Source organism: Pseudorasbora parva, chromosome 13, assembly GCF_024679245.1.
Source record: "Pseudorasbora parva isolate DD20220531a chromosome 13, ASM2467924v1, whole genome shotgun sequence".
Lineage (NCBI taxonomy): Eukaryota > Metazoa > Chordata > Actinopteri > Cypriniformes > Gobionidae > Pseudorasbora > Pseudorasbora parva.
The window spans coordinates 39556416-39575094 of record NC_090184.1 but is presented as its reverse complement, the minus strand read 5'-3'; the positions used below and the strand labels follow the sequence as shown (position 1 = coordinate 39575094).

The 18679-nt window shown below is 38.0% G+C and overlaps 1 protein-coding gene across 1 annotated transcript in view; it reads left to right on the top strand.

The window, feature by feature from the left end:
- Positions 1-18679, top strand: part of grm6a (glutamate receptor, metabotropic 6a) — a 99739-nt gene that overhangs the window by 7534 nt on the left and 73526 nt on the right. Inside the window, exon 2 of the mRNA XM_067414343.1 lies at positions 8092-8691. Within this exon, the coding sequence (XP_067270444.1) occupies positions 8134-8691 (558 nt within the window). The 5' untranslated portion in view covers positions 8092-8133. The remainder of the gene's footprint in view (positions 1-8091; positions 8692-18679) is intronic.

Here is an 18679-nt window from a genome sequence, read left to right as displayed (position 1 = left end):
GCGTAAAATAAGGGCGTGGGGGAGGCAGAGATTTGTAGGTGCGTGTTATTCTAATGATGATCATTTTCAGCCGCGGCATTTATCAAGAGCGGGTATTGCGTACACCTGGATTGCAGAGGTGCGCACAGCTTCATAAATCAGTTGATGAGAGGAGTGTAAGCATAATCTTTGTCAAGTCATAAAAGTATTTAAATAGAAAAAATCTGGTCATTTCTGAGCGCGATGCTAATGGTCTAATCCAATTCAATGATGTTTGCTAAGCAATGCTTAAAGTGCTACCACCAGATACAGAGATCGGCTGAATGGATTAAAAAACTGTAAAACTGAACTGTTTAACTCTAAGGGACTTGGAAAATTGTTGCTTTAAAATGGTCAATTAAGAAAGATGTTCCCAATGGTGTAGTAATGGCGTCTACAAGCAGGGGCTAACTGGGCCACGCTAATCAGCAAAACCTTGGCTGTAATTTTGGGGTTTTCCTGACTAGGTAGAATTGCCCAGACATGACACATCCTTAAAATTTTATCATGGTTTTTAGTAGTTCTGTAGTTCAAAGTTTTTCTGGAACCAAAAAGTTGATTGTGTAGCATTGGATGCATGCGTGGTTTGTCCCAAATCACACACTTGATGTGCATTTCTTATGATGGTCATATGTTGCCAGGCTGTAGCATGTCTCATTTGTGAATTTATGATTCTGAAGGGATAATTTTAAGGCCGTAGTGCACCCATCCTTTTGCCTGATGTGGTCTATTACCTGTCATTTTATGCACCATTACATCACCAAGGCATGAACAGGTTGGCCGGCAATTGAGATATATCTAAAAATGTTATGGACCATGGCTCTGGCTTTAGCTTTTTTCTGCACAATGTAAGATTTGCCAAAGTTCCCTTTGTCCATTATATCCTGAATGAATCCTCATATCCAGGCAACAAGAAGATGAATGGGTTTTCAAAATACCCCCAGTGTCTGTTACAACTATTATGGACAGTCTATATCCGAACGGCTGACCTCATTATTGCAGAATGGTCTATCTTAATCCAGGTACAGTTCCTGTATGCGACACCCTGTTTTGTGCCGGGTCACTTTGACTCCATCTAGTCTATCATTTCAGAATAAGTTTCTCTCAAACTTCTCTCCAATGGCTCCTAATGGATATCTGCTGCAAGATTTAGGTCTAATACGATGGGAAAAAAGCCCCCAATGATTTGTTGTATTATCCATTATTCCAGCCTTTCATTTCTGAAGAGTGATCACATTATCTTGAGTAAGTATGTCACGCTGGGAATGACCTCACCATTTGTCAAAAGCCCAGACATCCGAATGGGCATTAATAGTTTCAGCTGATGAATTTTAAAAAGCATTAACAGGGCCTCTGTTCACAGACTATGAAATGAAATTGGGATTTTGGTTAAACAGGAAAATATCAGAAATGTTTTTGGCTGAGGGATTAAAGAAATTGTGATAAGAAATGAACAATGTATTCTTTTTTTCTTTGCAGAGGCCATTCCTAATAATTAGGTTTCTACTTTAATTCAAGTCCTTAGAGTCATATAATACTTAAGTTAATTGCACATATTGAAGGAAAAGCAAAGAAACTCACAGTGAAAGACAGAAATCTATTATAACAGTCTGCTATTATTGACTGCTACAGCTAGTCATATTAGCTGCCTCTGATGTGCAAATGAATTAGAAAGCGTTTTCGTCTCCCTTTGAAATGCCTCATAAACATGCTGCTTTTTTATCATTCACTTGGGTTGCTCTTTTTCAGTGGTGGCTTGTTTACAGGTTTGTTTGTTTCTTTAGATGGGATCAGCTTAGGGAGGCGTCCTGTAAAAAACATTTTCCATGTCTGAATGCACAACGCGGTCTTGCGTTTATTTTGATGCCACATTATAGCATGCGGCCGTTGCGCTGTGGGCACCAACCATGCGAGGTCCTTAACAAACAGTGATTACTGTGATTAGATGATGCCACCATGGATTATTGAAACAGCCCATTATGTTTAACAGCATCAAATGATGTTTTATCACCATGAAAATGATATTTACTAGAGAGAGCGCGGGGAAAAGCTTGTCTCCTTCGATTACTGCCTGATGTTGTGGCTCTGCCACTTTAGTGCCAGCCTGGAATCAAATTACTTCTTACAAGGAAATGAACTCACTTTCAAAACAATTAGTTTGCAATATTAAAAATGTCTTTTAATTTCAGAAGTAGCAATGGGGTGCTCTGGCATTTTACACACACAGCTCTTATAAGGGGAAATATTTTTCGATATCAGTAAGGGAGACTATTCTTTGCACTAGATATTCAATCTGATTTGTGTTAGCTAAATTAATTTAAAGGGAATGCAAGAGGAAAACCCCCAGGAAGGCAGAGAACCTAGTGAAAAGATCAGGATTTAGGATTTGATTAGGCTACTCGAAGCAAATGCAATATCCAGTTCCTACTGTAAATTAAATCAAGGCTCATAAGGAACTGTAACACCAGCGTTCGATATCTGAAGTTGCTTGCCGAACACCTGTCACTGAGTAGATGTTTTGAGCAAATACAAAGCAACTGCAGCAAAAAGCAGATGTCGTCGCTACAGCGATGTTCCTGGAGTGTGATGTAAAATTTTCATCAAAATGTAATGTCTCTCTGCTAAGAGGTTCTGAAAGCTGTCAGATGCAGACCCAATGATTTATTCTTCCACTCTTGTACATAAACCAGGTCTTGTGGTCGAAATGGAATTCTTGTGTAATGTTTACTGTTGACTGGGTGCTGCAAAAAAAGAAGAAGTTTCTTTTGACTTTGGCAGTCTGATTCAATAATTTGTATAAAAGGTGATGCTAAAAAATCCTATATAAAGGACATATTAAAGCTTTTTAATGAAACTTTTTTTTTGTGCTACTTCTCAGATGGCTTTATTTAGGGCCCGAGCACAAAATTTCCATTTGTTGACGCTCATTAGCAATTGCGCCACTAGCTTTGCTCCGTTCCCTCGGCTCTCAGCCCCGGCCTGCTTGCCACATACCCCCATCATTGACTCTCAAGATTGTACTGTATTCCTCCAGGTGGCCGCAGCACCTTGGGGATAGATTAGGCCAGAGAAAAAGAGACAGAAAGATAAGGAGAGACAGAGCTTCTCTTTGGCGTCCGGCAGCAAGGCCCAGTTCCCACGTTACTTGCTCCTCACACTAGTGGCTGGATACAGGCTCAGATGTTGGCAAATGGCTACCTCCTCTGACCTGACAACAGCTGCCTCTAAATCCTTTGGTTGACAGAGGCAAGTATCCGCCCCCTTGATGTGCTCTACAGCTCCACTGCCTTGAACGTCCTTGATGGGTCTGAGCCTTCCCAACAGTGCTGAAGGCATTATGACAGTGTTTCCCTACTTTCTCCCAGGTTTCAGCACTAATGTAGCAAAGTTAAAGCTCAGTGAAGAAGGAGCCGGGAACCATCAAACGTTCAACAAAATTTTCATCATAAAATAAACAAACACAAAATGAAAGTGGCAACCTATCATGGAAAACTGCCTTGCTCCGTTCCCATGGCTCTCAGCCCCACCCTGCTTGCCACAATTATCCCTTTTATATTTAAATTAAGTGTTTCAAAAACTAGTGTATTTGGTTACCAAATGTTACCAACTTAATATTCAGCAATATTATTGATTTGACAGCACTGACACTATCGGATGAACCTAAAATATCACTTGTCTTCTGTAGAGCTGCTTTATAGTTTCATAACAAATCAACTTAAAGGTGCACTATGCAGCTTTTGTCCACTGGAGGGCGCCTATGCAAAACAAATGCATAGTTTGATGACGCAAAGTGTGAGCACAGCATCTTGGGAGATGTGGTCTTCTCATCACAGCCGGTGAAAAATAGGACTCGGGCAGACATCACGTTCCTGCATGCGGTTATTAACGTTACTGTAGTCTAAAGCAGAGCAGGACCGAGTGTTATGGACCTGAGCAAAGCTGCTGGAGCGATTGTTAAACAAATACCCGCCTTGCGAATACCGGGACTTTTATTATGACGGGACGGGACTCATTTGCCGGGCGCCTGCTCAGATCCGCTCTTCCGGTTATGATTTTGAGGTAATGGAGCTCTGTTTATCATATTAGATACATTTAAGTGTGTTTAAAACGATGTTATGTCATTACTCCGTGCGTTCAGTTGTTCACACTGCTAAGAGGAAAGCACTCCTGCCAAATAAAAGCCGAAACCGAGGGTAACACAGATATGACGCAATTGACAGGCGACTCCCTCAAATGCAATGCTGCAACGTCCCTGTCCTTAGTTAAAATAGCAATTTTCTCACAATTTACAAATAGTTGGAAACATCTGGGATATTGTAGGTACTCAACTGAACAAAATATATAACACTGGCCTAGTGGTTTTTGGATATTTTACTGCAAAAATACTACATAGTCCACCTTTAACAAAGTTATTGAACTGAACTGAATCAACACCTAAACTAAATCTGGCAGAATAACAATGGTTTTATCTTGCTTCAATTGCTTTACAGCTGAATTTGAATCTGTCTCATATTTGATTATGTTTGCATTACTTTCATGTTTATTTCTCTGAGGCAGCTTTTAGACATCTTGTATTGCATAAAGTGCTATAAAAATAAGTGACTTGACAACCAATGATACAACAAAAAATAATCAAACAATGCCACATGTATATGTGCAAAGGAAGCAAAGAAAAATAAAAGTAAATATAGTCTGTGAATAGAATATTTTACTGTAACTTCCAGCAAAGTCATCCTGTAATAGTTATTGGGCCCTATCACACACCCAGCGCAATGCGGTGCCAGGCACGACCCAAGGCGCATCGTGTTGCTATTTTGAGGCAACTAAAATCGACTATGCTATTGACCAACTGAAACCTGATAACTGAAATCTAAAGTCAATAGCGCAGTATTTTTTGTTACTTAAAGAGTGTGTTAGTAATATGCCCCTATAAGGGATTCCACAATGCACGTGCACTCTGCTTATTACACACAAAGGGACGCGCAGCAGCACACAAACATTTTTATATAATAAAAATAAAAGGATTCCTCTCTGGAAAAGCATTCAGTCTCTCCGCTCGCAAATGCAAATGGAGAATCTGCCATGGTGTGCCTCAGAGCAACTGGCTTTTAAAGAGAATGGTACATGAGACTCGGATACGCCCAAAACACACCCATGACTAATTAAGAGAATAGGGACAACCCTTTTAGACCATGTGCCAGGCCTGTCAAACCATTTTCCCCATCGTTAAACTAGCTAATTGGATTCGAACCGCCCTAAGTGCACCTGCGCCGCGCACTTTAAACCATGTGCTTAATTAAAGGTGTCATGAACTGTTTTTTTTTCTTTTTTTATACTGTTGTCTGAGGTCAACTAATGACGTTTGTGTGGTTTTTACATTCAAAAACATCATAACTAATAAGTAATAGGCTATTTTCTACACTGGTTTTGAGGCTCTCTCCTGAACGCTCGGTTTTGATGGGCGTGTCACTGGAGCGAACCGCGAGCACACACACACACACACACGTGCATGCCCAGATCAAGAAAGAATTGCTGCCGATGGGCGTAAGTTTTGGTAGCCCGTCTTGTACAGCCCCGGGACTAGTACTATTACTTATAAAAAAGAAGTTTTACTCACATAAGTTTATTGCACCAGTTCACTGTTTATAGAAGGCACAACATTGTGTCTGGCGAATCCAGCACTTGTTTTCAAGTGATTCCGCAGTGAAATGAAACAAACACACAAACGTTCTTCCCCACGTGAGCTGGAACTTCATTAAAAATAACTGAAGTATCACACATTCCTAATATTGTGATCCGAAGGAAGCTTACCGTGCGTTCACACCACCGCCGGCGAGAGTGTCAAAATTCGCTCTTGCCACCCTGCCAACGACGCTGTAGAAAGCTTCATGGACGCGCTGCCGCTATGACGTAGATTGAATGTTTTTTCTTTTTTTAAACTGTATTTTAAGAGGCCGGAAATCAAACAAGCATGTTGATTGATAGACTGAACACAAGAAGGGTATAAGTTAACCTCATGAAATCGTTTAAATGTGAAAGTAAGAATGAATTGCATTCCTGCTGAAAAACGAGTAAAATAGTGTTGCGCGACTTCTAAACAAATTACACATCACTATGAATGGTCTCGTCATAAATGATAGGGAAACCTGCACAGCAATGATCAACTTCTCCTACATTTGGCTTGGGAACTAATGTGGTCGGAACCAAAGTTTATATGCCTGCATTCTCTGGATTTCTCTCAAGCGGAGCACTTCTACATTCCAATTGGTTGCCGCCGAACCGCGTCATAGCTCATTACCATAAAGTTGAGCTGATTTTAACTCTCCTCGACGCCCAAATCGTCCAAGACGCGCCGTGCTGCTCTCGCCGGAGCTCGCCGCCCGGCTCCCATTGAAAATGAATGACTTCCGGCCACCTTGCCGCTCTCGCCGCCGGCAGTGTGAACACTCAGTTATGCAGTGACTGAGTTCTTCCACAATATCTTGCTATCTTCTTCCAAATGTTTATTGCTGCTGGCTTGCGAGACGATCAGCTCCATGAGTCGGTGGGCGGGGCTACTGAATTACACGTTCTTAGAGACGTGTTTCGTTGCGATGACGTAAGGATGAAGCTCATAATTGTTTTCTGGGCCTGGTGTCTATAAAAAGTTTAAAAAAGGTTTCAGCTCTGATACTTACAGGTAAAAAGGGAATGTTGATTTCTCAATTCATCACCCCTTTAAAATAGGGCCCATTATGTCTTATAAAAATGTTATTTCCATCACTGTCTTTTCCACAGGATGCTACAGTATGAAACAAAATCATTAGAGACATGCTGGAGATGACCTTTGTTGATTAAGGAAAATGACAAATGTGACAGAATTGTCCTAGTTTATTTTCTAATTGTCTACAGGAACAAAATAGTCAAAATCATTGAAAAAGCTCATGATGATTCATATACAGGTCTGTTCATCTTTCCTTGATGGGTTACTCTTTCTTCCATCTCTGAGTAACTGATCATCCAATAGAGAAAAGCATTATTCTATGTACTCTCAACATCAAAGTTAACTTTTATTGTATTGAAGTTTTAGCAACTGGCTATGTCTCTCTCATTCTTAGATGTCTTTTCTGTCGCCGCTTTCTGAACAAATTCAATCTTCCGTGACCCTTGAACCCTTTGGAGAGGCATTCATTCCACAGCTGGTATTACAATCAGTACACATCAGAGCAGTTTGGGATCCATTCCCCGGAGCTTCACCACATGCCAGACTATATCACTCTCCATTCAGTGTTTCAATGCAGTGGCTTTCTCAGTGGATGCTTTGAGAAGGAAACCTGCGTTCTTGCATATTGTATCTGGTCTTGTTTATGACGTGTTATACTCTGTGCATGAATAGTTAGAGAGTGCTTGAAATTCAAATTGTCATAAGAGAATGTTGTGAATCCATTTATTTCGATGGGAACTGTGCATTGTAAGAATGTACAGTTAAAATTTAAGTGTTTTAACTAAGTGACTCTTAAAAAAGCTTCAAGTTTTGCTCTAGCACACTCTGACGTGATGTGGTTGCAGGTTGATTCATTATGGTTATTTTTTTAGTGCGTCTCAATTTGGTTGCTATGGTGGTCTGGATTGCTAGTTGGTTACTTACTGACCCAAAAAGACAGTAAAAAGTCAAAAAGGCATGCGAGTTTAAAAGAGTACGGCTGCATGATTAATCAAAATAAAGCCAAACTTGTCATATGGAAATCACAATAAATAATAGAAAACAGCCACAAATATTAATATTGTAAATGTATAGTTATAATGTAAAATAAAATGATTATTATTATTAATAATAAACATATTTTTTTACACACACAATCACGCACAATTACTTTTGTATAAATTTGATTAATCACAATAAAATTACAAAATTACTATACTAATATTCTGGCTTACTTTGCGATTAATGATAGCACTAATAATAATAATAATAATAATAATAATAATAATAATAATAATAATAATAACAAGTTTACCTCTATTTTAGACAAAGAAAGCATCACTAATACATGCCCCCCCTCTCTTCTTCATATTTTTGTTTATCTCTGACAGGTTCCTCAGATAGTGGATGAACACTTTCGTGTTTGATTCATTATGACGCCACACCCTCCTCCATTCTTACTGAATCATCAGGTTGGCATGTTCCGGGTTTTAAGCTGGACCAGCTGTCATTCTACCACATGGCCACGCCTCTTGTGGATTTTGTGGGTGTGGCTAAGCCCATGTTTATCGGTTCACCAGCACTCGCACCCACATTCCATCAAAATTCCTGGGGACATCACCTTGGGAGGCCTTTTTCCAGTCCATGCCAGGGGTCCCGCAGGGGTCCCGTGTGGAGAAATAAAGAAAGAGAAAGGAATCCACCGGATGGAGGCCATGCTGTACGCACTGGACCAGATCAACAGTGACCCAGAATTACTGCCCAACATCACACTAGGGGCCCGGATTCTTGATACATGTTCCAGGGACACTTATGCTCTAGAGCAGTCTCTAACATTTGTCCAGGCTCTCATTCAGAAAGACACATCTGACATCCGCTGCTCCAATGGCGAACAACCAATCATACGCAAGCCTGAGCGTGTGGTGGGCGTGATAGGAGCGTCAGGCAGCTCGGTGTCCATCATGGTGGCCAATGTCCTGCGATTGTTTGAGGTAAGAACATATATTTTATTCCTCTGTAGATCTTATCAAGCATCCATTTTGAAGCAGATTGACAGGTGTGATAGGGAAAACACTAAGGTAAGGGTGTTACCTTAGTGGTTTCCCTATCACACCTGTCAATCTGCTTCAAAATGGATGCTTGATAGGATTTCAATGTCTACAGGCCAGACCTCCCTTACGAAAAAGAAGTATACTTCATGTTGATTTTATTAAGTATACTTAAAGGGAGTATGTAAGATTGTGGCCAAAACTGGTACTGCAATCCCTATCCCCTCTTCCCTATCCCCTCTTCCCCCCATTTCAATGCTACCTGGGACTAATGCTGCCTTCACATGCTATTGGAATAATTGTAAATGTTAGTTTCCTAGGTAAAAATTGCACATGAACGCCCTCTGATGTCGTGTTTACCGAAGTTTAGAAATTGATACCCAAATTCCCGAAACGGGCATGTCATAAACTTTAAAGGCACAATATGTAATGTTTCAGCATTAAAAATATAAAAGATCACTATATCTATGTTATATATTTTTTAAAGTTGTGTGTTTACATTATCCCGACAGTTCCAATTAACTTCTAAATCCAGAGAAATTAATATTTTAATTCGAAGACACGGACCGTGTCTTTATTTCCGTTATGTCGCCCGTCTTTGACGTCATATCCACGTTTGTGTCTTGCTTCCTGCGGAACTCGGCGGAACCGCCAAACTCAAAGAGGAACACTGACAGTATAAGGGGAACACCCGTATAAAAAAGTCTGAATTATAATGGATCATGACTACTCTTTGCCTGTACGTTTTGCCAGCTCAACAAAGCGCAAACGTACGGGTGAAAAAAAATGACCCGAGAAGATTTTGGGACAGTAGAAGAAGCAAGAGACGTGTAAACCTTGGAGAAGCCTTTGAAAGATGGCGAAATCTTCGTGACAAGCTCGGACTGCAGAGAGATGCTGATCTCGCTTGCGTTTTAATAAACAGGTCATTTAAGTAACCATTCAGCTAACATAATAATCATATAATCATAACATACTGTATGTTTGCATATTGCATAGCGATCTTGACCACATTGAGACGCGTTTAGCTGAATACGTATACATTTTGTATTGTATCGGCGTTTCAAACAGGCGGATTCTGTGTTTTTGGAGACTGAAACAGCTATTTTTTTAAAAACGGATTCAAAAGTATATTTCTATCCGTATATTTGGTGACACGATGATGTCATGTGTAAAACGCAGATGGACTAGCTATTATTGGTTTTATATGTAGCTGGAGAAAGTAACGTTAGCTTCATAAGGTAATATGCCACTATCTTGGTAAATTAATATAAGGTGACCGTCACTTTTATCATATGTTAATACTAGCTACATATAATATTGATTTAATAATGATCTACTTATTCATATATCTCTGAGTTCCAAAATAAATGTTTATTAGAATGATTGATGAACGTGGGGAGCGACACAGCGCGTGTTCCAATGAACAACGTATTGCTGGTGCTGGTTCTCTCATTTACTATGTTTTATGTTGGTAATGATAAACTATATTGAAATTTATTTCCTTATTGAACAGTTGATATACAGAATGTTCGACAATCGCGGATGCCATGTCAACATATCTATAATTTGAGTAACTCAAATTATGATGCGCGGTTAATATGTCAACATAGCCTACCAACTTATAGGTATGTTGACATAGCGACCGCCCGCACAACATTCTGTCTCGCACATTATCTAACGTTACTGATAAGTTTGTTAAGTAACGGTAGCTCGCTGCTATTTCATTATTGACATTACATAAAGTGAAAAGCCGTAACTAAACTTAGCAATAATAGAGATGTAATATAACAATTACCTTGTCAGTGAACATGTTTTCTGCTGGAGATGCCAGATTCGCTGGTTGACAGTGACAATGACAACAACTCCCATGAGCCCACGCACTTTCCCGACGTCATCAAAGTACGTCTGTTGTTATTATTTTGAATGAGTGACCCCTAGTGGCCAAAAGTTGCATACTGCACGTTTAACCACAGCTACATTTGTGACAGGTACGATTTGTTAGTTTTTTTCCCCCTAAACAGCTACATCGTCTTGTCATTAATGTAGTGCATATTTACATATAGTTTTCAGACATATGCTTTCAGTTCAGGCAAACAATGTCTGGTTTCACGTTCGTTTCACACGCACCAATATGGAGGAGATTATGATGATAAACAGTTAGGATTATGAGGAAACTCTGGCTTTACCAAACAGAAAGGGTCTAGTCAAACTGTGATATTAATGAAACATTATTGGCTGTTTCAAAAAAGGGGAGGAGCTGCTCTAAAATTATGTCAACACTTTGAATAATGCTGCACGTTTAAAGGCACTTCAATGGACCTTTAAGCAATCTTTTCTTATTTGTTTCTGCTTCTTCTTCATCTGTGTTTTGATCTGGAGATCCTGTACTATTTCAGAAGATGCATAATCACACCCCTTGCCATATAACAGGGAAAACATGAATAGCCTACCCCAAATTCAGTCAATGTTAAGTAGATTTGAAGTAAATTCCTATGTACAGTACGCTACCAGTGAACTAGCCTATACAAAAAAATTCAGGAACATATCTATATCAATATCTATACATCAATATTTTCAAACAATTGAAGTTTATAAGACACTATGTAAAACTATGTGGAAAAAAAAGTGAATAGGCTACTCAATCAAACAATTGAACACAACTATAAGCCAAGTATATTTAGAATACTTAATTATAGGTACAAGTATAGGCCAAATATACATTTCTTATAATATATATTTTTATATAAAAATACTTTTCTGCCAGTACAAGTCAGGCATACTTAAGTGCAATTTGAAATATATTTTCGAGAAGTACGTAAAAAGCAGGCTAAAAGTATACTTCCTTATTTTTAGTTTAAATTACACTAATAGCACACTTGAATAAACTTCTTTTTCGTAAGGGCTGGCATTAATTGGTGAGGAGGATTAGAGAGGCCAACTAATCATGTTGTCGGCCTCTAGCTCTCTGGTATCCTGCAGGCTTTTAAACATTAGTTCGGCTTTGTCTTAAATCCAGCAAGCATTTGGGCTGATTTTTATTCTCTACAGCTCTAGATTCTGATTCAATGCAGTACCAAACTTTCAGTGCTCAAATGATGTTGCAGTGGTAGTTTGTGCTGTTTGGTGCAACAGTCATGAATATTGCGTTGCCATTGGGGGCAAAAACACTGGGCTGACATTACAAAGCTCCATGTGTTGTGGCTACAAATATTTCATCTGCATCTCGAAATGCCAACCTCCCATGATGCTTGCCGTGGTGGGTGAAACTATCATTGCATATCATGTTCACTTGAGCAGGAATCATATTTAGTGATCCTCATCCAAACACGTAGAGCTTTAAAACCCTATGATATTTTATTTTTCATTGTTGAACTAACACTGTCATTATTGGGGCAACTGCTTATTATGTTTAAAATGTTGTAGCTAGATTTAAACCCCACATTGTTCATGAACTCTTATCATCTTAGCCCAATAATACTTGCTAAACATTTCCTGTAAGTAAATCTTGCATATGCATGTGTGACTTGATAAACTTGTGACTAATTTGCTTGTCTGAAAAACTGGTGAGTCCATTGTTGTTGGATCAAGCTCAATTTGGACGAAGATTAGAGAGCACATTTGTGGAATCAGAGTTTTTTTTTTTTTTTTTTGCGTGTTTGCTACAACCAAAGCATGGAGAGACATCTACTGCTAGAACTGAACAGCTTGGCAGGGACAAGGTTGTGATTGGGCATTATTGGCAACCGCAAGCATTTATGATCAGAATTTTACCCACAACAAAGCAAAACCCGTGCAGTTTCCTTTAGCAAACAAAAGCAGGAAGAGGTTGAAACAAGTGTGAACAACTATCGTTTTTTTGTCCTGAAACGGCTCCAACTTTCACCCAAGAGCATTCTTGTGTGGCTCCTTCATAGTGCAATATTAGACTCATCTGAGAACACATGGCTTCCTGGCATTGGACACCCTGCCCGAGAATGAGAGAATCTCTGTGACGAATTGTGTGATTTGCCTCCCTGGTGTAAGCTTTTTTGAGAGGGCTATCTCACTCCCTATATCCTCGGGTTCCACAAGACTCAAATCCCTTCCTATATGGTTCTTATGTTTGAAGCGAAATGAAAAGTGGACATATTGTTCTCAGTGCATGTAGGGTTTTTTCCTCTTTTGTAAGGTGAAATGGGAAATTGATTTTATGAGACTCGACCGAGTGGCAGACTAATAAAGCTTTTTTTAGCTCTTCTTTAATGGAACAAGACATCATAGTAAGAGGGATTCTATATGCTTTCTGCGCTTCAGTGTACTCTGGTTAAAACCCCAAGAGAAGCTGTTTTGAATATTAGATTACATAGGCTATATAGAGCCTGCACTTAATTTGTGAACAAAAGCTATGATGCTCGCAGATTGATCTGACAGTTTCTGAATTGCGAATGATTCTCTCTTTTTCTAAAACCTTAAACAGATTCAGGCAGTTATAGGCACCATTTGCAAATCTCATGCCCTCTTTTTGCGACACAGTTGTCATTGTTTACACACAATGACTCAAAATTGTTCACACTTATATCTGTAAACCCTAAAGCTCAAAATAATTAATTGGTTTGAGCAGAGCCAACTCAAATTAAACAAATTAGTTCAATCAATTGAACTTTTATTATTATTTAGAAAGTTGTTTTTCTTAGGAGTTCATAAAACTTACACATTTTAAGTAATTGTTTGTTTCAATTGTTTAGAGTTTTATGAACTTGTTTCTTTTAATTTAGACTTACTTTAAATTTAACTGAAACTGGGGTGGGTTTTTTCCCAGCATGCTTTGCCATGACACGCAAAAGGGAGCATAAATGCTGAAATTAAGTGTTATATAATGTTTTTTTTAAATGCAAGATTAATGTTAAGGTGGAGATTTATTAGTGTTTGATGTTTTGTTTTGTTATTTTAGAGAAGTTTCTGTTATGTTGGGATTTTGGGAGTTACCATCATGGTGTCGAGTGGAATAGGAGCTTAGTTTGAGAACACATATACTGTATGCAAAATGTATTATATCGCTGTAGTCATTCAGCAAGTGCTATGCTATGGTAATGTTATCAAAGCATTGTGTTACCATTTAGCAAGGTAGCATTTATTGAATTAGCTATCTAAAGCTTGCCAAGTTATTATTCAATTGGTCATTTTAATTTAAATATATCAATTAGCTTACGTAAATATTTGAAGCTAAGAGCAAATCAAATGTATGAGTACAAAATAAAAATCAGCAACTTCTGCTTACTTAAAGGTGCCCTAGAATGAAAAATTGAATTAACCTTGCCATAGTGAAATAATAAGAGTTCAGTACATGGACATCACATACTGTGAGTCTCAAACATCATTGCCTCCTACTTCGTATGTAAATCTCGTAAATCAAACACTCAACGGAAAAAAAAGGTGCTTCTCAACATAAACCCAACCGTGATGTAAGCGTCCCCAACATTTGCATAGTCCAAACAAGCCGAATCTACTGATGGTAAACAAGACACTCGGCGATAGCAAAAACGGCTCTTATGACTCATGGTTGAGGTTTATTATATTCGGATACCACAACAAATCGTTGTTTGTTCGGCCCATTTCAAGCAAGCTTCACTCAGCGTCTTAAACCGAAGAAAGGGGCAACTATATTCCTGCAAGCAGTAAGTAATTTATCCACTTATTGACTAGCTGTTTAAACAATTTCTGACTAAATTGAAAGTTTCTTAGAGAGACAGCATTGTCTAGATGACGCAAGATGCTAGTACAGTAACAATAGGAAACTCCAAGTACCATACACAATTAAATAGTTTGTCTAATGACAAAGGTTAATATTATTTTGTATTACAAAATACAACCGTAGGTACTTTGCTTACAGATCGTTCACGCAATCCTTCTAGCAAACGTCACCTTTTCCACCATATAAGTTAAAATGACAGTCAATGGAGATTGATAAAATGCAACTTACTTGTTTATTGGTCACCGATCACATGTGCGCGAGAGAGAGCTCGGATTGGACATGTTTAGGTAAAAACTGGAGAGTATATGGGTTTCTTTTCACAGAAAAGCTCTGTTTGGGGGATTTAATTATTGAAATCTGGCAACCGCACGAACGTGAGCTCTTTCTCGCGTGTAGATGATCTGAAAACACCAATAAACAAGTAAGCTGTATTTTATCAATCTCCATTTGAGATGTTTTGCTTAAAGTGTCATTTAGGCGGTCTGTGTTCTGTCAGGACTCACAAGCCGCTTTACTGGACTGAAAAAAATGCCGTTTCGGGGGTAAAATGTGTGTTATTTTGGCATGGTTGCCTGCTAAAATTCGCATTCATGCTTTCTATATATCACATAATAGTCGCTTCAACCCGCGGACATGGAAAACAACCCGCGGAAAAAAACACGGACTTGGCAACACAGTGCAGTTGAGCTCTGTTGATATTTGACAAATAACGTTATGCGTTGCTTCGTTGCTCTGATTGGTTGTTGGTCTATCCATTTGATGTCTTTCCTGGTTCGGTTGAAACACGCCCCATAATCACAGCCCAATGGAGCAGTTTCAGACTCATATACTGACTAGAATTGAGTATGACCACGTCAGGCTAAACTTGTTCGGGTTTAAAGTATAAACCAACTGTATAAAATAAGCCAGCTCAGATCTGATGCAGACAATACAGTTTTTCTAAATTCCTAAAACACATTTCTTAAAACCATCAGCCACTTTGTCAAAACCTTAAACACAAAACCAAATCCGACTCTTCTGGCAATTTTTTTTATTGCCTTTAAACCATTTTATCTGTGCTCAAAATCGAATGTTTTCAAATCTTACAAGCATCAGTAAAAAAATAAACACTACAGGACTGCGGTTCCCAAAAGCATCATAAGTTTAAGTTGATTGTAGAACAATTGCCACCTATGGTCTCTATGATCAACTTAGGCTTATGATGCTTTTGGAAAACGTAGCCCAGATCATTCATTAGACACTATATCAAAATAATGGAGAACACATCCAAAGCTTGCAGTTACATACAAAAGACAAATGTTGTATTTACATAAAAAGTAATCACAACTTAGGTAAGGTGAATAAATTGTATACTGTACAGTATGCACTGCAAATATAGTATTGTTCTGAATATAACTGAATATCTGTATATTTAGCACTCATATACTATAAAATAAATACAGTAGACCAACTGCAAAAGCCAAAAAGGTTTAAAAAAACTCTAAATGAAAAGCAGGCAGGCAAAAGTTAAACACAACTAAAACATAGTTGTCATTGTTTACACACAAGTTATGACAACATATGCTTTTACATTGCTTTAACTCAATAAAATAAGTTAAGCAATATTCAACAAATGTTTTATCATGTTTAATGTAATTTACAATCTTTCTGAATTGCTTAAACATATTTCTCGAAACTATCAACCACTTTCTCAAAACCTTTAACACAAAACCAAATCTTCAAACTACATTCAGAAAACATTGGACTCTTCTGCAAAAATCAAACAGTTGCCTCTAAACCATTTTATCATAAAATCAAATAATGCTTGCAGATTATACACACATAAATCAATATTATAAACACGTTGGAAAGATGATTGGACACTACATTCATTAGACACTACATAAAAAATGAACACAGAATCCAAAGCACGCAGTTACAGACAAAAATATATTGTAACAAAGTAATTACAAAGTATTTTGTAATTACATAAAAAGGTATAGTAATCCCAAAATACGTAGAAAGGTGATTCATTAGTAAGTAGTTTTAAGTTTGTGCTGAACATTGTATGCCTATTGACTGTCTGTATATTCAGCACTTGATTACTGTAACAATACAACAACACAACTGCAAACGCTACAAAGGTTAAAAAAATCGAAGTCAGTGAGAGATTCATTCTGCCTCAGCATCACGTCTTCATGTTGGGTCTGGCCTGAGGACTTTTTCCACATCACAGGCAATGCCGTTTCTTGCCAGGCAAAGGTGAAAACCCTCTGGTGCACCAGATCCAGCCTTCACAACATTCTTCACATTCTCCACACCTTGCTTTGAGTAACTTTGAGTACATTTTGGCACTCTGAACTGACTTGTATTGTGTACAGTTGGTAAGGTCACATCTTTAGAAATAAGTGTGAACAATTTTGAGTCGTTGTGTGTAAACAATGACAACTGTGTTTTAGTCGTGTTTATGTGTTTAGTTACGTTTGCCTGCCTGTGTTTAGCTTTTTGAAACATATGCAGAATTGAGTTGAGAATGTGTTTAAAGTTTTGCTAAAAGTGCATGAGATTTGCAAATGGTGTCTAAACTACCTGAACTTGTTTAAGGATGATCAGAAATAGTTTAGGCTATTGAGAATTTGGTTCAGAGAATGAGGTTTAGTGTTTTAGCAATTCAGAAAAAAAATTGTAAGTTGAAATGCCTTAAACATCCAAGTTGGTTGTACTTAAAAACATTTTTTTTACAGTGAAATGTTGATACAAACAATAGATGGAAACAATCTGAAAAGGAGAGTAGGAAGAGTATGTGTAAGAGGTGGTGAGATGAGCAGGAAGAGGAGAAGTATGAGAAAGAGCAAACTGTGGACATAGTCACGGCTGGATCTGGTACACCAGAGGGTTTGTCCCTTTGCCCTTTGCCTGTGATGTGAACAAAGTCCTCAGGCTGGACCAACATGAAGACGTGATGCTAGGGCAGGATGAATCTCTCACTGACTTTGATTTTGCAGTTGCACAACTTTATTGAGTTTACTGTAACATGCTTTTCATTTAAAGTTTTATTCAACCTTTTTGGCTTTTGCAGTTGGACTGCAGTATTTTTACAGTTTGCAAGTGCTGAATATACAGATATTCAGTAATATTTAGCACTATTTTATTTCTGTTTTATTACATTTTATAATGTAGTGTCTAATGAATGATCTGTAGTGTTTATAATATTGACTGATGTGTGTATAATCTGAAAGCATTATTAGATTTTTAGGCAATTGTTTGATTTTGTCAGAAGAGTCAGATGTTCTCTAAATGTAGTTTTAAGATTTGGTTTTGTGTTTAAGGTTTTGAGAAAGTGGATGATGGTTATGAGGAATGTGTGATAGCAATTCAGAAAAACTGTAATAGACATACAGCTTCATTTAGAAAAACAAAAAATGTTCAAGCGAGAGAGAGACCTTTGGGAAAGAAAACCACAAATTGGATCTCTTTAATATCTCATCTGATTCATAGGCAGCAATGGGAGAGCAAATGGAGATTCCTGCTTTACTTCTGCTTAGTTTGCATATCATAAATATGAACTGAACCATTTCTCCAAATGATCCGAGCTGCTCTCTACATTCATTTTACAACTCTATACACTTGATGTACTCCTTTGTGTCTATTTTTTTATCAAAGTCCCTTGAAAGCAAGTCATTTCCCTCGCCGGCCATTTTTAAAGCACCTCTCGGTCAGCTATTTCAGTCATGATAGTACGGCTCAGCTCGTATCTCTCTGAATGAGGAAACATTCAAATCTCCAAAGCTGTTCACCATGCTTACGATTAAATTTCATATTTTAACAACGGTCTCATAAATTTGGTTTCTAAATGCTCAAATCATTACAAAAACCAGCATTTTTCAGGCTGGGCCATCCATCCTAAATAGAATGTAAGATTAGAATATCAATCAATCAACTTTATTTATATAGCGCTTTTACAATGATGATTGTTTCAAAGCAGCTTCACAGTGTTAAAGTTACACTGTGTAACTTTTTAGTTTATTCTTAGCTTAAAACACTTAGTTCTTTTAAAAATATATGTGCTCATTAATGTATTTTTACTTCTTTCAAGTAATAAAGTATTCTCGTAAGTTTATAATATGCCATTGAAAATACATACGGGTGAGGGGTTCGAATGAGGGACATACCCCTAAATTCAAGCTTCGCCTTTCGCGTTTTAACACTCGATGGCAC